At 44.1% G+C, this 24,784-nt stretch overlaps 2 protein-coding genes across 8 annotated transcripts in view; one reads left to right on the top strand and one right to left on the bottom strand.

Annotated features, from left to right (window-relative positions):
* The window catches only part of MTA3 (metastasis associated 1 family member 3), a 262,904-nt gene that overhangs the window by 183,187 nt on the left and 54,933 nt on the right, over positions 1–24,784 (bottom strand). For all 7 annotated transcript variants that reach the window (XR_010599913.1, XR_256380.5, XR_256379.5 and 4 more), the window contains exons 5-6: positions 16,839–16,902; positions 15,729–15,846 (exon numbers count right to left, since the gene is read on the bottom strand). Coding sequence is in view for 4 of the 7 variants with exons in the window: in XM_065589544.1 (XP_065445616.1) it covers positions 15,729–15,846; positions 16,839–16,902 (182 nt within the window). In the remaining 3 variants the exon portion in view is untranslated. The remainder of the gene's footprint in view (positions 1–15,728; positions 15,847–16,838; positions 16,903–24,784) is intronic.
* Positions 3,949–6,482, top strand: LOC135982517 (uncharacterized). The gene is made up of 2 exons (XM_065589545.1): positions 3,949–4,924; positions 5,919–6,482. The coding sequence occupies exons 1-2, from the start codon at positions 4,348–4,350 to the stop codon at positions 6,392–6,394; spliced, it is 1,053 nt and encodes a 350-aa protein (XP_065445617.1). The 5' UTR covers positions 3,949–4,347; the 3' UTR covers positions 6,395–6,482.

Genomic DNA, 24,784 nt, shown 5'->3' with positions numbered 1-24,784 from the left:
CAAGCCTATAACAGCACATATTAACTATATTATCTATCTTCAGCTCCACCACTAATGATTTAGTATTTTTCTGTATTTCTTTTAACACTTTACAAATGTTTAAACATACAGTAAAACAAAGGACCAAAATTAAATTAGGAGTAACTACACTGAAATCAATGAAAATACACTGGTATAAAACTGATTTGAAAGGAGAATTAAACCCTAACCTTTAAATACTGGATGACATAACTCTTGCAGCTGTCTGTCTAACTGGGGTACTTTTCAAATTAACTTAGCAATGGTACTCCTAACAGGCAGGCTTGGATTAACCAATATGCACTCAGTACACTTGCACAGGGACCAGTGGGCGGGGGGGGGGGGGGGAAGAGGGGGAAAGAGTGGCACTGCAACCCTACACACCAGAAAAGAATGCCACTCACTCGCTCTGCCACCTCCGTGTAGGGTGACCAGACAGCAAATGTGAAAAATCGGAACGGGAGTGGAGCCTATATAAGAAAAAGATCCAAAAATCGGGACTGTCCCTATAAAATCGGGACATCTGGTCACCCTACCTCCGTGTCATGATGGAAGGGCAGCTGGGCCAAACCTAAACAAGTGGTGCTGCAGCCTGGCACTTACCTCCTCCCACCCTAACCACCAAACTATCAGATGGCTCACCACATCCTCCCAGAAAGTCAGGCACACCCTCCCCCATCCCATCCCGCAGTTGAGAACCTCTGTTCATACAACAATAGTTTAGTTATATATGGAGACTTATAGAAAGAGACCTTCTAAAAACGTTAAAATGTATTACTGGCACGCGAAACCTTAAATTAGAGTGAATAAATGAAGACTCGGCACATCATGTCCGAAAGGTTGCTGATCCCTGGCTTAGAGTTTAAAAGGTCAGTCTCTCGGTCCCAGACCACAGTGAGTTGGGAGCACTGAATGTGACAGTCAGCTCTGGGGGAAAGGGAGGGTCTGCTTCACACTGATACTGCAACATCCCCTCCTGACAAAATGGATAGTAGCTTCACTCCAAAGCAGGCTTAGTTCATAGCCTAAATTGTAAGATGCTGTTGAAAGAAAGGCTTAATTGAGGAGTAGTCAAGATCCAAAGTAACACTTTTTAAACTAAAGGTGTTATTTCAAATTGATTTAGCTAAACCAGTGCAAAAATCAGTGTAGACACTTTTAACTGGACTTAAACCTGGTTTATATTAGTTTAGCTTAATTCAGTAAGGAACCGATTTAAGCTAAATTGATACTGCACACAAACGCAAAAAAATTAAAAGAATGTTATTGTTGGAAAAAATCAAGGAAATGCAAGAATTAAGGTTGCCTGTTCAGTCTTAATTCAGCCTTCTTGTGTGTCTCCTTTATGATACAGTCTTTAATTACATGACTACATATTTTTTCCACAGACTATGTATTTATTCTATAAGGCTCCGGCCTCATTTAGTCTACAGAATGGACAGTGCTTGCTTAATGAGCAGCTATTCATTGTTTTGTTTCCCCTTGTCCAATGAGTGGCCCAAGCTTTATTTACGGCACACTATTCAAACTTTGCTCTGAATACAGCATTATTTCCTCATGAGCTTTTTTATGGCGCTCATCACTTATAGATGTGAGTGCTTCATATGTATTAATACATATATTTTAACAACACTCCTCTGAGATGAGGGACCCATATTATCACCATTTTACAGATTGGCAACTCAGGCACAGTGAGGTTACGGTCAAAAGTATCCACTAACTCTGGACCTCCAATTCGAGACCTCTAGAACCTGATTTTTCACAGTATTTAACCTTATATCGCATTTTATATTATCAAAGAACAGTTCCCAGCTTCAGTTGCAGCTATGAGTGCTCTGAACATCTGCAAATCAGACCCCAGGCTCTCAAGTCAAGCACCCAGAAAACGAGGAATACATAATTAGCGACAACCCGTGAAAAGTCTGACTAGTTGCTTAACTAGCATTGCATAGGAACTCTGTGGCAGGCAGGAATAGAATCCACTTCTCCAGGGCAGCATTTAATTGTTTGCGCCATGAGACCTTCCCTTCTCTTCGTGCAGTCCCCCGCCTCATTCACTAGACAGCTTCCAATTTCTGCAACAAATGAAGCAGGGGTCCTGTACAGAAACCAGATTTATCCCCAGAGCAGGTCCATCCTGTGCACTGAATGAGGCAGGGGTATTGTGTAAAAAAAAAAGTATGGGATCATGTAATGAAAGACTGCATTATACTGCACATGCACAAGCAACCTTAATTTTGGCATTTTCTAACATTTCAGTGCTTGACATTGCAACATTAATAATAATGTTTTTTAACATAGTTTTTTGTGTATAATTCCTTCGCTTTTTTTTTTTTTTAAAAAGCAGACTGAAAAATCAGAAATTCCACCACGTGGCATCCTATTGACGCCCACAAGGATAATCAGCAAGGGTGGATCCATCGCACAAACCTATCCCACTTGAGATAAAAAGTAGCTGATAGCTGCAATAGGTTATCATCCTTTGTTTCGACCAGCACCAGAGGGGAATGACACCCTTTGCCACTGCCCTTCACAAGTATGTGCTGACAGCAGAGGAACGGTGAGACTGTGGCCTTGGCTACACTCGCGGATTCACAGCGCTGCCGCGGCAGCGAGTGTAGTCGCTGCAAGTACTCTAGTTCTCCGAGGGGAATAGCCTGCAGCGCTGCGAGCGAGCATGCAGCGCTGCAGGCGCTGATTACACTGGCGCTTTACAGCGCTGCACTCGCTGCGCTCAGGGGGGGTGTTTTTTCACACCTCTGAGCGCAGCAAGTGCAGCGCTGTGAATTGCCAGCGTAGCCAAGGCCTCAGAAACGATGGTTTCCATTCCAGCCTCTGCAGTTCAGTCTGCTCAGCTGTGCCCAGACTCTTCTGTCCATTCCCCAAGTTTGACTCTTTCTGTCCTGTCCACTTCGAACTCTCCCCAACACACTTCCAGCTTCTCCACCCTAGTCTCTTTGCCCAACCCGCTTTCCTACCCACCCCCGGCTCCTTGTCCCCAGTCTCCTTATCCAGTTGCTTGTCAGATCTGTCTCCCACATCCTTCCCCGTGCCCCAATGGTTTCCAGACCTACTCTTGTCCCACTAGCTCCCATCATTTTCTCCACATAATCTCCACCCAAGAAAGCTTATGCTCCAATACATCTTTTAGTCTATAAGGTGCCACAGGACTCTGTCGTTTTTTACAGATCCAGGCGGCTACCCTTCTGATACTTGATACCAGAAAAAGAATCCAGACATGTAGTTAGAACAATGGTCCCCAAACTGTGGAGCGCACCCCCCTAGGGGGGTGTGGCGGAACAGTTGGGGGGGGTGGAGCAGGGCCCAGGACAGCGACGGAGCGCTACCCAGCCCTGTTCCACTCCCAGCACCGCTCCAGCCTCACCCCCAGCCTTGGCCACCAATCATGGCCCGACCACAGCTTCCGCTCCTGGCCTCTGCCTCAGCCCCGCCCCCTGTCCCAGCTTTGCTCCCAGCCCCAGCCCCGCCCCCAGCTGCAGCCCCAGCCCCCTGTCCGTGCCCCTCCACTTCCCCCAGGAACCACAGCCCTGCTCCTGGTCCTAGCTCAGGGGGGAAGGAGGAGGTGCGACCGTGAAAAGTTTGGAGAACAGTGAGTTAGAAGGAGTTGCAGTGGAACATTACCAAATTTTCCCAGTAATTCCCCACAAAAAAATGTTATTAGCAGAGTCAAACCTATTCTTCTGTGTGCCGATGTCAAAAGTCAACTAGGTCATGTTTTCGCTCTACCAACAAGACTACTGTAATTCTTGTCTAGCTGGGAACCCAGGGGAAATCATTCACCAGTTAAGACTCTTTCTAACATTAAGCATTTTATTGAAGTTTTATTAGAGGAAAGCACTTGGGGATATATGAATAATAAATACTAAAGGAGCAGTGATTTCTCAGTCGACCTCTGCCTCAATCCTACAGTAAGGCCTGGTCTACACTAGGCGTTTATGTCGAAGTTAGCGCCGTTAAATCGAATTAACCCTGCACCCGTCCACACTGCGATGCTATTTAGTTCGACATAGAGGTCTCTTTAATTCGACTTCTGTACTCCTCCCCGACGAGGGGAGTAGCGCTAAATTCGACATGGCCATGTCGAATTAGGCTAGGTGTGGATGGAAATCGACGCCAATAGCTCCGGGAGCTATCCCACAGTGCACCACTCTGTTGACGCTCTGGACAGCAGTGCGAGCTCGGATGCTCTGACCAGCCACACAGGAAAAGCCCCGGGAAAATTTGAATTTGAATTCCTTTTCCTGTCTGGCCAGTTTGAATCTCATTTCCTGTCTGGACATCGTGGCGAGCACAGCAGCACTGGCAACGATGCAGAGCTCTCCAGCAGTGATGGCCGTGCAGTCTGGGAATAGAAAGAGAGCCCCAGCATGGACTGATCGTGAAGTCTTGGATCTCATCGCTGTGTGGGGCGATGAGTCCGTGCTTTCCGAGCTGCGATCCAAAAGAAGGAATGCAAAGATCTACGAGAAGATCTCTAAAGACATGGCAGAGAGAGGATACAGCCGGGATGCAACGCAGTGCCGCGTGAAAATCAAGGAGCTGAGACAAGGCTACCAGAAGACCAAAGAGGCAAACGGACGCTCCGGATCCCATCCCCAGACATCCCGTTTCTACGAGGCACTGCATTCCATCCTCGGTGCTGCCGCCACCACTACCCCACCAGTGACCGTGGACTCTGAGGATGGGATACTGTCCACGGCCGGTTCCTCGGACATGTTAGGGGACGGGGAAGATGAGGAAGGAGATGAGGAGGGCGAGGCAGTCGGCAGCTCTCACAACGCTGATTTCCCCGACAGCCAGGATCTCTTCATCACCCTTACAGAGATCCCCTACGAAGCGTCCCCAGCCGTTACCCCGGACACAGAATCTGGTGAAGGATCAGCCAGTAAGTGTTGTAAACATCTAAACATTTATTTTTAACAAAACAGGAATATTAACAATTAAAAGAATGGGTTGTTCATGATTAGTGTGCCCTAGGCGCTTAACGGTTTAGTAATGGGCAGTGCAAGTTTTGAAAAGAAATCTAGCAATGTCCGGTTTTCAGTGATTGTCCTGCACAAGCCGCTCTACTGTTTATTCCCTGCTACTGCAGCTACAGTAAAATGCGGTCTATGTGTCCGGGGATAGAGCAGTAATCCTCCTGGGACATCTCGATGAAGCTCTCCTGGAGGTAACTTGAAAGCCGTTGCATGAGGTTCTTGGGGAGAGCGGCCTTATTGGGTCCTCCGAAGTACGAAACGTTGCCGCGCCACGAGATTATCAAGTACTCGGGGATCATTGCTCTGCACAGTAGGGCGGCATACGGCCCTGGTCTTTGGAGGCTTTCCCGGAGCATTCTCTCTTTGTCACTCTCGGAGATCCTCATCAGGGTGATGTCGGCCATGGTGACCTGCTTTTAATTAGGTAGGGGAATGTTAGTGTTGGGACTGCTTTCCCGTTCCTTTACAGAACTGTAACCGCTGGTTTGCAGCCACGCGGTGGAGGCGGGAGAGGGGCAGCCGAAAGGGATCGTTCCCGGGGACAGCCGCGAGGGGGTGGGACAGGGGCAGAGTTCCCGCTTGCCGGATTGCTGGCAGCAGGGACTGACATTGATTTAAATGTGAAATGAGGCCAGTGGTAATATAAAAGTTTTAAACTGCCACAAGTGTACGGCTTACCATGTCTGCCTGCAACAGAAATTCCGTTGTGCTGCCTCGCTTCTCAAATGTGCTGTTCAAGACCCCAGGCACTGAATGCGAAGGCCGAGAATTCGACCTTGTGCTGAGTGCGCATGTGAAAGGTGCTGTGCATGGTCTTGTTCACAGAGAAAGACTATGTTCTTTGTTCACAACTACATTTATCTTTCTGAGGAATTCACTCCCTTTTTCCCATTTCCACAGCCCCGTCTGCGACTGTCTCACAACCTAGCCTGGAATCACACTCCCAGAGGCTAGCGCGGATTAGGCGTAGGAAGAAGAGGACACGGGAGGACATGTTCTCTGAGCTTATGGCCTCTTCCCAAGCCCAGGCAGCACAGCAGACCCAGTGGCGGGAGAACTTGACCCGAATGCACCAAGCCAACATGGATCGGGAGGAGAGGTGGCGGCAGGAAGACCAGCAGGCGACTCAAACGCTGCTTGGACTACTGAGGGAGCAAACGGACACGCTCCGGCGCCTTGTGGATGTTCTGCAGGAACGGAGGCAGGAGGACAGAGCCCCGCTGCAGTCCATCTCTAACCGCCCTCCCCCGCCACCAAGTCCCATACCCACCTCACCCAAAGTGCAAAGAAGGAGAGGCGGCAGAGTCCCTGCTAAGTCTCACTCCACCCCTGCAGAGAGCTCTAGTAGCAGAAGGCTCTCATTTCCCAAAATTTGAAAAGTTCTTTCCTTCCCGCCTGACACAAGCCCCCATCCAAGTTTCACCTCCCAATGCCATGTGTAGTTGATAATAAAAAATTCGTTTCTGTTAACCACTGTTTCAATCATGTTCTTTTGGAGGAGGAGGGGAAAGGGGGTTGGTAATTGGACAGGACAGTCTCCTTTGGCAGGGTACATAGTCGGGGGCAGGCACAGCAGCAGGGCACATACACAGTGCAGTGATGCAGTGACTAGTTGCCCCGGTTAGTCTGGGAGGTTGTTTTGATGTAATGTTGGGGGGGGGGGTGGGTTGCTCTGTGACTTTGTGGCGGGGGAGGGCAGTTACAGATCTTAAGCGCCGGTCCTTAGGCAGGATGACACACAGCATGGGATCTGTAACCGTCCTCCCCCTGCCACAAAGTCAAATAGACCCCCCATACACACAGTCCCGATCAGGAGGGTTGACAGGCTCCGTTGAAACAAGCATCCCACCGCAGCGGAGCCTGTCAATCCTTGAGTTTAGAAGCTGCATTCGCGTCACAACACTACACCCGCCCCGCACCACAGTCTGCGTCCCAGTTTTAAAAAATTCCCGCGAAAACAGTATTAAAGAAAACGGTGTGCTTTAACAAAGTAGAACTATTTTTATTTCGACACGTGTGTTGGAGGGGGGGTGAAGGGGGTATGTAACTGGATAGGATAGTCAACATTAACTGGGTAAAGAAACGGGGGCAGGTTTAGCTTCTCAGTACACAAACTATAAAGTCACAGGTTACCCTGCTCACTCAGGAACTTTGCTTTCAAAGCCTCCCGGATGCACAGCGCTTCCCGCTGGTCTCTTCTAATCGCCCGGCTGTCTGGCTGTGAGTAATCACCAGCCAGGCTATTTTCCTCAACCTCCCACCCCGCCATAAAGGTCTCCCCCTTGCTCTCACAGAGATTGTGGAGCACACAGCAAGCTGCTATAACAATGGGGATATTGGTTTCGCTGAGATCACAGCGAGTCAGTAAGCTTCTCCATCTCCCCTTGAGACGGCCAAAAGCACACTCCACCACCATTCTGCACTTGCTCAGCCGGTAGTTGAAGAGTTCTTTTTCAGTGTCCAGGGCGCCAGTATAGGGCTTCATGAGCCAGGGCATTAGCGGGTAGGCTGGGTCCCCGAGGATGACTATAGGCATCTCCACATCCCCAACAGTTATTTTGTGGTCCGGGAAGTAAATACCTTGTTGCAGCCGTCTAAACAGACCAGAGTTCCTGAAAACACGAGCGTCATGAACCTTGCCCGGCCATCCCACGTAGATGTTGGTAAAACGTCCCCTGTGGTCCACCAGTGCTTGCAGCACCATGGAAAAGTAGCCCTTTCGGTTAATGTACTGGGTGGCCTGGTGGTCCGGTGCCAGGATAGGGATGTGAGTTCCATCTATGGCCCCACCGCAGTTTGGGAATCCCATCGCTGCGAAGCCATCTATGATCGCCTCCACGTTTCCCAGGGTCACTACCTTTGGCAGCAGTACATCAACGATTGCCTTGGCTACTTGCATCACAACAACCCCCACGGTAGATTTGCCCACGCCAAACTGGTTCGCGACTGACCGGTAGCGGTCTGGCATTGCAAGCTTCCAGAGGGCTATGGCCACTCGCTTCTGTACACTCAGTGCAGCTCGCAACCGGGTGTCACTGCGCTTCAGGGCAGGGGACAGCAACTCACAAAGTTCCAGGAAAGTTCCCTTCCGCATGCGAAAGTTTCGCAGCCACTGGGATTCATCCCAGACCTGCAGCACTATGCGGTCCCACCACTCAGTGCTTGTTTCCCGTGCCCAGAATCGCCGTTCCACGGCATCAACATGACCCATTGCCACTGTGATGTCCTCGGCGCTGGGTCGCCTGCTTTCTGACAGGTCTGTGCTACTCTCAGACTTCAGGACATCACCGCGGTGCCGTAGCCTCCTCGCCTGACTTTTCTGCATCTGCCTCAGGGAAACCTTTATGATAAGCTGCGAGACGTTGAGAGCGGCCACAACTGCAGCGATGGTCGCAGCGGGCTCCATGCTCGGAGTACAGTGGCGTCCGCGCTGTCAATGACTGGAAAAGCGCGCGAACTGTTTTCCCGCCGGCGCTTTCAGGGAGGGAGGGCGGGAGTGATGGACGGATGACGACAGTTTCCCAAAAGCACCCTCGACTCATTTTGTTACCCAGAAGGCATTGCCGGCTACACCCAGAATTCCAATGGGCAGAGGGGACTGCGGGAACTGTGGGATAGCTGACCACAGTGCACCGCTTCGAATGTCGACGCTATCACCGTTAGTGTGGACGCACAAAGTCGAATTACTGTCCTTAGTGTGGACACACACGTTCGACTTTGCAATATCGATTACAAAAATTCGATGCAAGTAAAATCGAACTACTCTCGTAGTGTAGACAAGGCCTAAGAATCCAACAGTCACAGGACCATAACTCCTGCGTTTCTCAACTCAGGATCTGGTCCTTAATATGAAACTATGTGTATGTCTACACTGCAGCTGGGAATGTAATTCTCTGCTTAGGCAGATGTACATGCACTAGTTCTGACCAAGCTAGCCCAATAAAAATAGCAGTGTGGCTGCAGCAGTATGAGCACCGGCTCCGGCTAGTCATAGGTTAGTCTGAGGTACATATTTGGGTTGCTAGACCAATTCGCTGCGGCCACACTACTATTTTTAGCACACTAGCTTGATCAGAACTAGCATGTGTATGTGTAGCCAAGTGGGAAACGACACCTCCAGCTGCCGTGTAAACTTACCCTTACAGGGCACAGGGGAAGTTTATTTTCTTTTCACAATTATAAAAATCAACGTTATACTTTTTATAATAGTAACCGCTTGGAATCTGGAAACAAGTTGGGGTTTTATTTCCTGACAACATGTACACATACCTTGGTTTCTGCAGTGGATGCGTATCTCCAGACAAGGAATGCCTATTACTCATCAGTAAGGCTACGTTTTTGTCATGGATATTTTTAGTAAAAGTCATGGACAAGTCACAGGCAATAAACAGAAAATCACAGAAGCCGTGACCTGTCCTTGACTTTTACTGAAAACATCCATGACAAACTGGGGTCCAGCACCCTGCCCTCTGCGCCCCTCCCCCCCCCCCCCCCAGCAGCTGGGAGCTGCAGGGACTCCATTACCCAGTGGCTGGGAGGAATCCCCCTGCTGCCCTGCAGGGCTGGGAGCTGCGGGGGGTCCCCCCACCACCCACGGTGGCAGGGGAGCTGTGGGGGGCCCCCCTGCCAACACTGAGCAGCTCCAGGGTCTCTCTGCTGACGTAGGCTGGGAGCTGCGGGAGGGGGAGGACGGCTGCTCGCCAGGGCTGAGCAGCTGCAGGAGGGGGTCTGCCAGCAGCAGCAGCTGCAGGGCCTCCCCCCGCCCACTGAGCAGCTCCAGGGTCCCTGGGAGCTGCAGGGGGGGCCCTTGTTGCTTGTGGCAACTGGGTTCCTGCAGGGTCCCCCACTGCCAGCAGCAGCTGGTCAGCTGCGTGCCCCCCCAATGTCACGGAGGTCACTGGAAGTCATGGATTCCATGACTTCCACGACCTCCGTGACATAATCTTAGCCTTACTCATCAGAGAAGAGAAATAACATCCAGCTGTAGATGACACCCAACCTGACAAGGGCCTGCAGCTCTACATAAGCGGCAAGCTCAGTAGTTCTGGAAGCTGTGCTAAGACAGTACAAGTTGTTTTCCTACCGAATGGCTATATGTTCTTATGTGTTCATAACTATTAAATAAATTATTAACACAAGGACAACTATCTAAAAATAATTTACCATACTGCTTTAGAAGACAAACACCAGCCAAATCTACAATAGCCTCATTTTATGTGGGTTTTTTTAGGTTTTATTAAACTTTTTTTATTTTTTAAAAGCAAACTATGTTTTTCACCACAAAAATTAAAATGAAATACAAGTGAATCTCATTTAACTGTAAAAGAAAGTCTAGGAAGTACAATCAGATCTTTGGTTTGTGTGCTATTTAAAGTGTTTCTGGATTTTGCTGATTTATATTATCTGGGGAAGAAAAAAAGTTAATTTCAAGGGAAACAAAATCAATATCCGTAGTACAGAGACAGGCACCAACTCATTTTTTGTGCCTGAATAGGCCACTGAAAAATGTAAAACACTGGAGGCAGACACAATGTAAATCTTCATTTGGTATAATAAAAATCAGAATTTTCAGTTTACAAACCTAATAGAAGCCATCATTATGTTTATAGCAAAATAATTTGGTTCTTACAGAATACGCTTAGATATTTCACAATTCAAAGAACTTTTTCATTTAACATCCACTTTGTGACCAGCCTTCTGAAAGCTAATCTGAATTAGCATGCTTTCAGTGCTTTCGTTCAGATTTTTAGGACAGTAACCATTCAAAACAAACTGATGGTGCATGTCACTAATATTTTTCTTTTCTTAATATAAGGTATGGGAGGATTTCTTAAAAGTTCTGTCTACTGGCAACTTCTGAAGAAGATATTTTTCCTCTACTTTTATTCTGAACTGCCCCCTGCATACTGGATCTGTATGAAGTTACTAACATTCTGAACTTATTGCATAGTATGATTAGATTATCTAAGGCCTACATTTTTCAAAAGTGACCACTTTTTTTTGATGCCTCAATTTTTGGGTGTCCAACTTGACACTTTAAAGAGACTTGATTTTTAAAGGGTGGGTGCTCAGGACTTTCTGAAAAATCAGGCTCTTTTAAAGTGTCATAAATTGGGCACTCAAAATCATTAGACACGTTTGAAAATGTAGGCCTAAATCTCTATTTCAAGACTCACAAGTTTTCACAAGATCCTATCTTTACAAGACTTACTATTTTATTCCATAAACTCTATTTAACCCGCTTTTTTTTAGATTCCATTCTGTGAATGAGAATCCTAGTTGTTAAAATAACCCTAGCTCATACATAGCATTTTTCATCAGTAGATTCCAAAGAGCCTTACAAAAGGAAGTCAATAGCATTATCCCCATTATACAGATGAGGAAACTGAGGCACAGGGCGGTGAAATGACTTGTTCAATATCACCCAGTAGGCCAGTGGCACAACTAGGAATAAAACCCAGATTTCCTGAATCCCAATCCAGTCCTCTAGCTCCTACTCCATAGGGATCAATTTTGCTATAATTCAGAAAATAGTGCCAGGTCACATGCAGAGGCAGTCTGACAACTGAGATGTGTTCTTATGCCACTTGGAGGTCGGCACAAAGAATCAGGCTGATATATTTGGCCCCCTTGTCCTCCAGGAATATTGATGGACTAATTCTTGTCTACATGACAGCCTGAAGATCTCATCATCCACTACTCTTCTGGGATTAACAAGCTCTGCAAGAGCAAGGCTTGTAACACACAGTGAAATCCTGGCTCCAAGGAACTCAATGGGAATTGCAGTGGAGCCAGAGTTTGACCCATAGAGCTTATAAGCACCACAGAAGCTTTTTTAATGTTAAGGAATTTAATTTTAGAAAAACCTTCAGCTCTAAAGAAAGCTTCTGTAGGAAGAAAAGTTACTACATAGGCTTTAATCTACTAAATAGATACTATCTACTATACTATTTTAGGATCCAATCCAACTCCTACTCATCTCAATGGCAAAACTCCAACAGACTTCAACTGGAACATACCTATTGTCCAGCAGACAATATCCTGGCTCCTAATGTCAGCAAAAATTCTAGAGAAAATACATATTACAAAAGATTTAAAATGAGTATACTGTAAACAATCCATCTCTGATCTAGTGATCTTTTGAAATTAGCAATAATAAGTTCTTAGTGAGGTCTAGCCACCTAGAAATTTTGAATTTTGAAACCCCACGTATCAAATTAATGTGAACAAAGGCTCTTGAAGATTTAGTTTGTTATTTTACTGTTCAAAATTATATTTGTCCACCTAATACAGCTGTATAGTTGGTGAACAGAGTTTGCTCAAAATTGGGGGGGAGGGGAAATTCCCTTGAGATGAGACTAAGAATAAATATTTTTAACCCAAAAGAAGAACTGTTTAGAAAGTTATGTATACATGAAAATATATTTATAACCAAAGTCACAAAGAAACCTTAATGGTCACTACTAGGTGACCATTATAACACATTTTCCCCCCTTGCTTCAATACTTCCTTGTACATACATTCTATGTACTCCCCTAACCATAAAGTCTCTAAGCTTTTTTTAAAATGAATGGGTGCAAATACATATTTTAAATTCTGATAATGGCATGTCAACACTTTTTTTTTTTTTTTTAATTTCAATTTGCAACAATAGATATAAGTAGGGCCCTACCAAATTCACGGTCCATTTTGGTCAATTTCACAGTCATAGGATTTTTAAAATAGTAAATTTAATGATTTTGGCAATTTAAATCTGAAATTTCAAAGTGTTGTAATTGTAGGGTCCTGACCCACAAGGAGATTGTGGGGGAGTCACAAGGTCATTGTAGGGGGAAGTTGCAGTACGGCTACCCGTACTTCTGCGCTGCTGGTTGTGGTGGTGCTGCCTTCAGAGTTGGGTAGCTGGAGAGCAGCGACTGCTGGCTGGGAGCCCAGCTCTGAAGACAGAGCCGCCGCCAGCAGCAACGCAGAAGTAAGGATGGCATGGTATGGTATTGTCACCCTTAATTCTGCGCTGCTGCCTGCAGAGCTGGGCTCTCAGTCAGCAGCTGCCACTCTTCAGATGTCGAGCTCTGAAGGCAGCAGCACAGAAGTAAGGGTGGCATGGTATGGTATTGCCACCCTTACTTCTGCATGGCTGCTGGGGGGGCTCCGCCTTCAGAGTTTGGTGCCTGGCCAACAGCCACTGCTCTCCAGCCACCCAGTTCTGAAGGCAGCACAGAAGTAAAGGTGGCAATACTGCAACCCCCGTGCAACTCCCTTTTGGGTCGGGACTCCCAATTTGAGAAACGCTGGTTTCCCCTGTGAAATCTGTAAAAAGCACACAAGACCAGATTTCATGGGGGAGACCAGATTTCACAGTCCGTGATGTGTTTTTCATGGCCGTGAATTTGGTAGGGCCCCAGATATCAGTGCCATACAAAAACCTATGTTAAAAGAACTCTTTTACAGTTGTAAAGTCAAACCATGAAGTTGTCAACTGGACAAGTGCGGTATTAACTGACCATTGTGCAAGTAATACCTTATTAGACAGAAAAGGAATTTGTTAATAAGTATGGGCTCTAGATTGCATTTTATATTCTCCTTTGATCTGTAACCATATGTTTCCAGTCCTTATAGGCGCTTCTATTTGGATTTTTATCTTAAGCTTTGTCAAACAGACTTCTGTTTGGTTTTACTACACAGACACTTGGTCTACACTACAGATTTATGTTGGTATAACTACATCACATAAATCCATACCCATGAGTGATGCACTTATACCAACCAAACTCCTGGTGTAGACAGTTCTATGTCAACAGGAGGGCTTCTCCTATCGACACAGCTACTGCCTCTTGATGAGGTGGACTACCTACACTGACGGGAGTAGCTCTCTTGTTGGCGTAGACAGCATCTTCAGTCACTAAGCACTGCAACTGCACCACTGCAGCGCTGTATGTGTAGACAAGCCCTAAGTGCTGTGGGCTAAGAAGAGTGTTGAGCTGAGGTGAAGCTAGTGAACTGAGCACACTGCTTCCAAAGGCAGCAAATCTGCTTGCACTGCAAGTGCCCAGCAGTCAAGAGGCTCAAGTATAAGAAAGTGGAGTGTCCAGACAGGTTGGAGAGGCCTATGCCCCAGGGCCAGAGCATAACTCTGGGGCTAACTATCTCCACTGATTTTGCCACAGGTAATCTCTGCTCTACCCCAAAGACTCATTTAGGGAGCCTAAGGGCTGGGCTGTGCAAACTACTAGCCTGCAGAGGGAAAGAACTGGGCTTGTGAAACCTGGAATGGGGCACTGATATTGCCAGCAGCCAGTAGTTTTGGGAAAGATTCCCCCCGTGAGCACAAATAAGGTTCTCTCATGCTGTAAGAAGTGGTAGTGATTCACCCTGTACCCAAAAATGTCACAGTCACTCTCTATTTACATCCTTAGTAAACATTCTCTTTCATCATATGAATCTTTATATAATAAACAAATTATTTGGTTCCCTAGAATCAGGTACATTGTATCGTATTCCAGTCATGTTTGTAGCAAGCCTATATTCTTCACAAGCAACACTGAATACGTTTTTCCGTGACTACCTTACCTTGTCAAGTAGCTAATAAATAACATAATCAGAATAATAATGCAGTCATCTGCCACATTGCATCTATAAGAAATCAGTCTACCTCTCTTACTGAAAAAAATCATTCTTCCATTATACAGTTCATTAGACAAACTTTGAACCATACTAGTTTTTAAAACAAACAAAACAAGCAGCACACTTGACAGGAATAAAAGAGCACTTTAACATTCCATTAAGGGTGCAGTCCTGCATTTCATGTGCACTCGGAACTCCCATTGACTTTGTGCTACTGGTATGAATTTCATAAAAGTGCTTCCCTTATTAAGAAATAAACACCACCCAAGATTGTGAGGAAATAATACTTATATCTTAGCCATTCCTCAAGAAAACTGCTTCCTTTATTACCACTCTAATCAGAACATAAAACTCAGTAACAAAGACTGTTCAGAAAATTTCCAAAGCCAATATATGTGCACTAAAAATAGATGGCAAACAGTTCACACCCGTCACAGTACAAATCAGCTTTAAATATATACCATATGTAAAAGTCATATAAAAACAAAAAATAAAGTTTATTTGTAACAAAAGATTAAGAGAAATCTTAAAAATTCCAACTACATGAAGAAGGTAGGAGGACCTATGATTTTCAAGATGTTCTAGGGAAGAAATTTTTATTTCAACCCCGCTACAAAACAGAAAGGAAATAGTAAAAACACCTTAATCTTGATGTAAGTTGATAATTAACAAGGGGAGGTCATGTGTTCAGCATGCAAAGCCTTTGTAGGAGAGCACACATTTTTCTTTTGTATTGTTGCTGCTTTATAGGGTCTATAATGTGTGTCCTTAAGACACATTTTCCTGTGAGGCCTACCTGAAACTAGCCAACTGAACCAAACAAACGGTCAATTAAAAAAAAAATCTTCTTAATTATATTATGACGCACAAAACCTCACCGGGTCATAACGTCCATTCATTGGTTACCCAATGAACCCTCTTTTGGTGCCCCATTATATCGAATGTAGTTTTTCTGTTCCTCACAATAGGGAACCAAGATGTTTCTGTTTTGGAAGGTGCCTATCTTACCTTTGCAAGTCAATAGAAATAATAATGTGATATGTTGATTTTTTTTACTTTAACATTCAAAGGCCAAAAAATATTCACCTTCAGCAAGCATGTCTGGTACATCTGCTTGATATCTAGGTCCCACTCTGATTTCTCCTTTGTCTGCTAAAAGTGTTTTCAGTGATGGATCATATACCAGCGAATAAAAAAAAGTATCCTAAAAAGGAAAAGATATTTGCAATAATATTAATTCATTTAACTGTTTCATTTTACTTTAAACCTACAAACTTCTTTCATTTAAAAATTACAAATACAAAAAAGAAACTCTACTCTTTCAATATCACATTCACTTGTACTGACCTTCCGAGCTCCCTTTTAGGGCGCAAGACAGGCAAATAGAAAGCCTACAAAATATATTAATCTCCATTTTAGTGAATACAGATTTAAGTAAATTTAATATTGTCTCCCTGTTTAAATGGCTTGCGCAGAGTCTCTTATAATTAATAAAATTGTTTGGAAGACATTTCATAAGAGTGTATGTGCAATGTTAAAGGTACAATGATCAGCTACTTATCCTCCAAATGTATGTCTGATGCAATCTATTTTCTGAATTTTACTTTTTCCCCCCTTAATCTCAAAGATTTTCACAAATTACAACTAAGCCCAAAACACCATTAAATTTTGAATAAGACCTACACAAAAAAGCACCGGTGTGCCCTTTACTTCTGCTGACTGGAGTAACAGCTAAGCACTATTTTTAGAGACATGCTTACAAACCATTAATGGTGCTGGTACACAACTATGAAAATGAACTCATACTGATTTCAAACCAAAAATGTGTTTGCCCAATATTAAAATAACTAAAACCATTAAAAAAGGCATTTTTATGTTCAACGTTTTATAAAATATTTTTAAAGCTACTTTTTAAAAAAGCACCTAACATATCTGAAGGAAGTGTATATTTAAATTTTTATGTCCAGGTGACAATAACTATTTAGTTGACTATAATAATAAAAAGAGAGAAGATACAATGTATTAAATGACTTTAATCCATAATATTTATAAAGCCAAGAGGTATTTTCACCAATCTCTAACAAGACATTCAATACTGAATTTTTTTAATTGTATGCATTTACTAAAATCCTACTATAAATATCAAAAAATAAATATTGAAATCTATGGAGTCTAAGTAAATGTGATGCGTGTTACCTCTTTATCAAGATATGACAACACAGATTCAGTCTCATTCAGAAGTGCAACACTGCATTTTCCCCTATATAAACAAAAAAGAACTGGTAAATTTTTTTTAAAGCTAATAATTTTTTTAAGATATATATATATATAAAGGTACACAATTTTCAAGAAAATACATTAGATAGTTAAGGTTTCCATTTTTAGTTTGAAAATATAATAAAAATGTATATTGCCACATTTTTAAACAAAAATGAGTATAAAAGGAAGAAACTGAACAGTTTATGCTGACCTAAGCACTCAAAAGTGTATATAAGCAATAGTCTACAAGATGTGGGATCAAAGCTTTAGTCGAATCATAGAAGAGCAATGATAGAAAAACAAACCCCAAAGTGAACAGTAAATACAACGAAATAAACATAAATTCAACTGAAATGCAAACACATGACAGACTAATTACTTTATATGCAAAAATGGAAAGGTGGGTTAACAGTTAAGGAAAATTAACAAAGGTAGGTCAAAATTCATACTGTAACTCCACCAATTTTGTGAAGCACTTTGAAAGATTCATGTTTTCACAGGATTTGCTTAAAGCCAATTCAAAGTATGTTTGTTTGAACTTCATTTTATGATGAGTTATCAAATTCCAAGATTTTTCAGAGGGCTTCCTCTCTTATCATAAATCGAATTTGTATTTTAGTTACTGAATCCCTGCTCAATTCCAGAATAACTGCAGAAAACACACCAACAGAAAATAAATTCAGGGTTTTTTAAATAACGTATTCAAGTGTTTGATATATGCTCTGGTAACTTCAATTTTCCTACACAGCAAAGGGAAGCTAACAGAATGTAAATACACATACTAGGGTCCTTCAGCAAAATGCCAGTGATGTGCCGTTAACAACGGAATACTACTGGAACTTCCACCTGTTGCTGCTGCTGCTACTACTACATCTGTATCTCTAGGTACTACAAAAGAAAATGTTTACTGTGATGCTACATAAATCAGGCTAAACCAGGAAGCGCTTTCTAAAATTAGTTCTGAGTTACTCTCTTCATGCTTCCTCACCTTTTTGCAATACAATATTTCACACCAATTAATACCTACTAAGCTTTATGAAGTAAAATATGTTCTTTGGGTCAGCTAATAGGTGCCTATAGGATAGTGCTCACCCAGAAGCACCCACCATACACAGGCGCCAACTTTTTTCTGAGCCGGTGGGTGCTCAGGTCCCTGGCCCCGCCCCAACTCCACCCCTGCCCCAAAGTCCCCACCCTAACTCCGCCCCTCCGTGCCCCTACTGGACCCCTCCCCAAATCCCCACCCCAGCCCCACCTCCTCCCCTGGTGCACTGCGTTCCCTCACCTCCCCCTCTACCTCTCAGGTTTGCCATGCGAAACAGCTGTTTCATGGCGCAAGTGCTGGGAGGGAGAGGGAGAAACAGGACACAGCGGCGTGCTCAGGAAAGGAGTCTGAGGTGGAGTTAAAGCAGGGGGCGGGGCAGGGAGCTGCTGGTGGGTGCTTTGCACCCACCAATTTTTCCCCATGGGTGCTCCAGCCACGGAGCACCCACGGAGTCGGCGCCTATGCCACCATAGTGAAGTTTTAGTTGGAGGAACATTATATGATTGTTAGATTTGTGCAGGGGTTACCAGGAAACTGCTTTTCCAACACACACTTACACACCTATTCCACCCTGAAAGACCAGTCTACATGAAACTTTATCTCCTAGTTTAAACAAGAATTACATCTAAAAATCTAAGCAAACAGAAAATTTTCTTCACATGCCATGATAAAAATATTAGTAAGGACCGAAATGATAGTACCTCCCTAATTCTTCCTAAGATTTAGGTTTTTTTATTAGAACATGGTACACAATGGATACGTCAGTACATGAGGCTTTTTAAAATATGCTCTAGCGGCATGAATAACGCACGGAAACGGAGGTGCCATGCCATATGCCCAGTAAGGAACCAAAACATTGCTTCCCCAAAAAAGGAACTCCTTGAGGGCTAAAAGGGAAGAGCTAATTGCATTGGCTTAAGGCTGTGGATGGAGCCTACAATAATATAATTAAATAAAAAAATTTAACAGAGCAGGGCACAGGGAAAGATTCACAACACAGAACCTGGCAGAGAGACTACTCCAGTGCAGCCTTGAGTAGGAAGCACAAAGTAAACCTTCTTCAGAGCCAAACACTTATTAGCTCACCTCACCACCTCCCACAAGATATACATCCTTTCTCTCACACCCACAATATTCTTTAAATCTAATTTTTTTATAGCACCAGAAGCAGCTCAAAAATATTTGGAGACTCTGTTCAGTTAAGCATCCTGAAGCTTGGATTCTTATGTGAACTCGCTGAACCTTTGAGACCAATGAATAAAACTACAAACAAACAAATAAATGGGATTTTTTTTTTACTTTTCTGATTCCTTAACTCGCTTCTGAAATTTGTGATCTATGCCTGTCCCCCCATTTCAGCAGTTTGAAGACTAGTTGATATAGAACATACTTTCTTTTCCCCTTTAATACAAGACCATTAGGATGGTGCATTCTGCCACAAGGCTGAGAAAAAAACCTCACAACCCAGCTGCAAGTCTGTAGGAGAAAAGAATGGGGCAACCACTGAGACTGGATGATTTAATTAAATTCTCTATTATGCTCTTATGGTTACATTTACGCTAACATTTAGTAACTGCACTGATTTCAAAGGGCACCAAAACCTAATTACTGGTTTTTCCAATTAAGTTTGCATTGTGGTCTATCAAACCATACAGGGGTGTGTGGTTTCTCTCTCTGCCACCACCACCAGTCATTCTATAACAAACACAAGCTGATGTAACTGCTACAAATTGCTTTCAAAACTTCAAGCATATACATGACCTCAGACTCCAAAATGAAGTTTCTAGTCTCCATAGGTCTTATCCTTCTCCCATCGATTTTAAAGTGTGCAGCACCAGTCTCTATTATCAAGTCTACTTAACCTATTGCTGCAAGATGCTGAGTGCCTCCTACTGACTTCAATGCATCAAGTTCCAAAGGGAACTGTATAGCATCTGTTGCTTGGTAATAGGGAAGACAGAGCAATTCAAATCCCAGATAATGGTATCAATTCATTTTAACTTCAAAATAAAACTTTAAAAAAACAGAACTGGAATTAAATGAAGAAACGAAGACAAGGCAAGAGACTCATTTAACCTAACTGTATTTTCACATTTCTCTCCAATACTTCCAATATAACTTTAATTTGATCCAAATCTCAAATCTATTATGCATGTTAGTTTCCTCTGTTACAACTAATTTGTCAAGTACAGAAGTTTCAAATGACAAATAAAATCAAAATGGAAATAATTACTTATAATCAGAAACATTTTACATTTAAAGAACAAGTTAGACAACTTGAATGCTGAAATTTATGAAGAACATTCCAAATACAGTGAGAAGCTGTGGGCAAAGTTTAATTGCTAACAAAAGCAGTACTGTCTGACCAGTATTCAGATGTGAGGCTGTCTCCCTTCTACCATAATCTAGCTGTAATCCTTGACTATACAACTTCATCAGTTTGACTGATTTCAGTGGGAGGATCTGATTAAAACAAATAGCATGAGATGGCCCCTCTGTTTTAAGAAAACTTAATTTTAAGAAAAATTTCAGCCTTGGAAGGCTTTTACCTATTTAATCAACATAGGACGTTGTCAGATTTGTTTTTAACACCAGAAGAATCAGGCAAATCTTGTTATATGAAAAAATGAGAAGGAAGACTCTCTAGTCTCTCAAAAGATGTGCAAATGAAACCTTCAGGCCCGCTCTCAGTACTGGTGATGAAGTTAACTTTTATGTCGATTTACAATTTAATTTTCATGAAAACGAAGTTCTCTCTTAAGAACAGAAATGAGCATTAAGAACCAATTAATATTCACACTGGTCATGGGTATAAAGTTCCTTAATTCACCTAAAAGCACATCCAACAAAAGCTACCATCAAGGCAAAATCATAACCTAAGTATACCCCCAAATGGCAGAAACTATGCATCTGTAAAGCCTTTGAGGACCAAAAGAAGAACAGAGAGAAACACAACCACTCTAAGGATATATACATTTTGAGTGCTTCTGTAGGTCATATATTGTCACCTGTTTCCTATGAGCCACTGAAAATTCTGCCCAAATTGCTTTTAAAAATAAATTAAACATGGACATACCAGTTGGGGATCATTTAAATGGTCAAATGTTTTATTACAGTGATAGGATCCAGAGACTTTTTGGAAGCAGTGTTTAGTACTACTGATGGTGGTACAACCACTATTCTGATAGTAAGTGGGAACTATTTTAACCAAGTAAGACAGGTTGATAACTAATCAAAATATAGTAAAATGTACAGTTTACAAATATTTGGTGAAAATGTTCTACCACCATGTTTCATCCTAATAAAACATTCTATTCAAAAATGTTTTACTGATTTAGTAGGAAATTAATCACTACATGAGTAGAAATTTAATTTGCCATTATCTTGGTAACCATCTCTTAACTTGTTTCTTACAACAATCAATAATGTACTTTTGTCAAACATTCCACAAAAACCAATACATCCATGAGACCATAGCTTTTTAAAATAAAAAATGCTTGATTTAAATGAAATCCACATTAACAACCCTTTTCTTTTAAAATCCCTTCTTGTTTCAGAGCCCTTTACTTTTAAAACCATGTCTTCCTAGAAGGCTCCAGTCAAATCCTGTTTTATTACTCCTTACAAACTATTTTTTTTAAGTTGATAAGTAAAACAGCCCATGGGATGTGAATCTTCTTTTAATGAGGATCTCATGAAACAGCAGGTACATAAACAAAAATTACAGCAAGAAATTACAAAAGAGACAAAACAATATCAATCAAATCATAAGAATTGAAAAGGCAGTCCTGGGTGCTATACCCTTCCACATGAGCTTCCTAACACAATTTGGATATATTCTGGATAAGAACAATGTGAATTTAAAGATTTTCAGAGTTCATTGCCCCTTTTGGTCCAATAAAAACTGCATTCCCATCAAATCAATTAAACTTGTAATGTATCTGTCAGTTGGATACACATTATAAATCCTATGCATGAATGAGAACACAGATTTCAACAACCAGTAAAACGTCCTATCCAGATAAATCATAGATGGGAACTCAAATGCTGTTGTGTTCACCGAATTCAAGATCCTCCACATTGTTATGCAATGATTTAGCTAAATTCAATTGTAACAAGGTGGCAGAGTTTCCTATCCACCCACCTTGTCAGTACGTATTGGGACCGTGCATGGGAATGATGACTGATTGTTGCTGATTTACCAAGATAACCCCACTCTGGACATAAGGGAGATTGCAGTGGATCTCTAGGCTGAAGGAACCAGGTTCTAGGATTGAAAGGTAATGGGAAGAAACCTTAGGAACGGCCCTGTTTGATGATGAAACTTAGTTTGAGCTTTCTGTTTGATACTGTTATTTCAACTGCCAACAAAAGGATGAGAGGTGAAGAGTTGGGGCACTAATCCAGCATGTCTGCATTTTGTGCCCCGTCTACACTTAAAATTTATACTGATATAGCTGTGTCAGTCAGGGGGGAAAAATGCTATTCCCTTCCCCGCAGCAATATAAGTATGCCAACAAAAACCCCAGTGTAGGGGCTGCTATGTCAACAGACGGTGGCTTCTGTGCACATAGCTAATGTCATTCAGGGAGGTCGTGTTCCTATACCAGCAGAAAAGACAGTTACCTGTTCCGTAACTGGTGTTCTTCGAGATGTGTTGCTCATGTCCATTCCACATTAGGTGTGTGTGCTCGCCACATGCACCGGTGCCACAAGTTTTTCCCTCAGCAGTATCCGTAGGGGAGCAGCTCTGGCGCCTCTGGAGTGGTGCCCGCATGACATGGTATAAGGGGCGCCACCAGCTTCCCCCCCACCCTCAGTCCCTTCCTGCCAGAAATTCTGACAGTGGGGAAGGAGGGCGGGTCGTGGAATGGACATGAGCAACACATCTCGAAGAATACCGGTTATGGAACAGGTAACTGTCTTTTCTTCTTCCAGTGCTTGCTCATGTCCATTCCACATTAGGTGATTTCCAGCAGTTCCTGTGGAAGTGGATAGGAGTTCATGGCTACGCAGATTGCAATACAGCTCTGCCAAACCCAGCGTCGTCTCCGGCCTGCTGAGTGACGGCATAATGAGATGTGAACGTGTGGACCGAGGACCATGTCGCAGCTCGACAGATGTCCTGGATCGGGGTGTGTGCCAGGAAAGCCACCAAAGACGCCTGTGCTCCAGTCGAATGGGCCCTGATGATTGGCAGCGGTGGGACCTTTGCTAGCTCGTATCCAGTTGGAAATCCTCTGCAAAGAAACCGGAAGGCCCTTCATCCTATCCACCACAGAGATGAAGAGCTGGGTCGATTTACGGAAAACCTTGGTACGCTCCAAGTAAAAAGCCAAGGCCTTCCGGACGTCCAGCATGTGCAGATGCCTCTCCTCAGCAGTCTTGTGCGGCTTGGGACAGAACACTGGCAGGAATACATCCTGGCTCATGTGGAAGGAAGATACCAGTTTTGGCAGGAAGGCTGGGTGGGACCGCAGCAGGACCGTGTCCCTATAAAACACTGTGTAAGGCGGTTCTGAGGTCAAGGCCTTAATCTCTGAGACTCGTCTCACCGACGTCACCGCCACCAGGAAAGCGACCTCCCAGGACAAGTAGGAAAGGGAGCAGGAGCCCAGTGGCTTGAAAGTCAGGCCGGTGAGCCTGGAGAGGACCAGGTTAAGGTCCTACTATGGGACAGAGGCCCGTACCTGCGGGTAAAGCCCTTCGAGGCCCCTCAGGAACCCGACAGTCATATCATGAGAAAAGTATGTCTGACCTTGGATCGGCTGGTGGGACGTGGAGATGGCTGCAAGATGCACTCTGATGGAAGAATGCACCAGACCCTAGTTCACGAGCTGCAGTAAGCAGTCCAAGATGGACTGCACTGAAGAACGCGAGGGAGAAATGCCGCACTCCGACACCCAGTGGGAAAACCTCATCCACTTGGCCAGGTAAGTTAGTATTGTGGATGGCTTCCTACTTCCCAGGAGGACCTGCTGAACCTCCTCCAAGCAGGTACATTCCTATGGGTTCAACCAAGCATCCACGCCAAGAGGTGTAGAGACTCGAGGTTGGGGTGTAGGAACCGACCGTGATCCTGTGACAGCAGGTCCAGACAGTAAGGAAGGGGCCAGGGAAGGGCCACTGCCATGTTCATGAGCGTGCCGAACCAGTGCTGGCGAGGTCATGCAGGGGCAATCACGATAACCTGTGCCTTGTCCCTCTTGATCTTTACTAAGACCCGGCTGACCAGAGGGATCGGAGGGAACGCGTACATTAGACCCTTGGCCCACGACAGGAGGAAGACATCAGAGAGGAAGCCCTTGCTCAGGCCCTACCGGGAGAAAAACCCACGGCACTTTCTGTTTTGCCTGGTGGCAAACAGATCTACTTGGGGAGTTCCCCATCTCTGGAAGATCATGCAAGTCACCTCCAGGCGGAGCAACCACTCGTGGTGAGAGGAGAAGTTCCTGCTAAGGAGATCTTCTGGGGCATTCCTGATGCCGGGGAGGTGACCAGCTTCCAGATGGATGCCGTGGCCGATGCAGAAGTCCCAGAGACGCAGAGCCTTCTGGCAGAGAGCTGACGAGCATGCTCCTCCTTGCCTGTTGATGTAGAGGCCGTATTATCCGCCAGGACTCTCACCGCTTTGCCCGACAGGTGCGGCAGGAGGACCGCGCAGGACAGCCAGACCACTCTGAGCTCCTTGGCATTTAGGTGTACCGTTGTCTCTTCTGGGGTCCACATCCCCTGGATCCGGAGATGTCAGAGGTGCGCCCCCCAACCAAAGTCCGAAGTGTCCGACATAGCTTGACAGATGAAGCGACACTATCAAACGGGACTCCTTCCAGGATCT

The sequence above is a fragment of the Chrysemys picta genome, chromosome 3 (genome assembly GCF_011386835.1).
Source record: "Chrysemys picta bellii isolate R12L10 chromosome 3, ASM1138683v2, whole genome shotgun sequence".
In the NCBI taxonomy this organism is placed as follows: Eukaryota; Metazoa; Chordata; order Testudines; family Emydidae; genus Chrysemys; species Chrysemys picta.
This window is presented reverse-complemented; position numbering and strand designations above follow the sequence as displayed.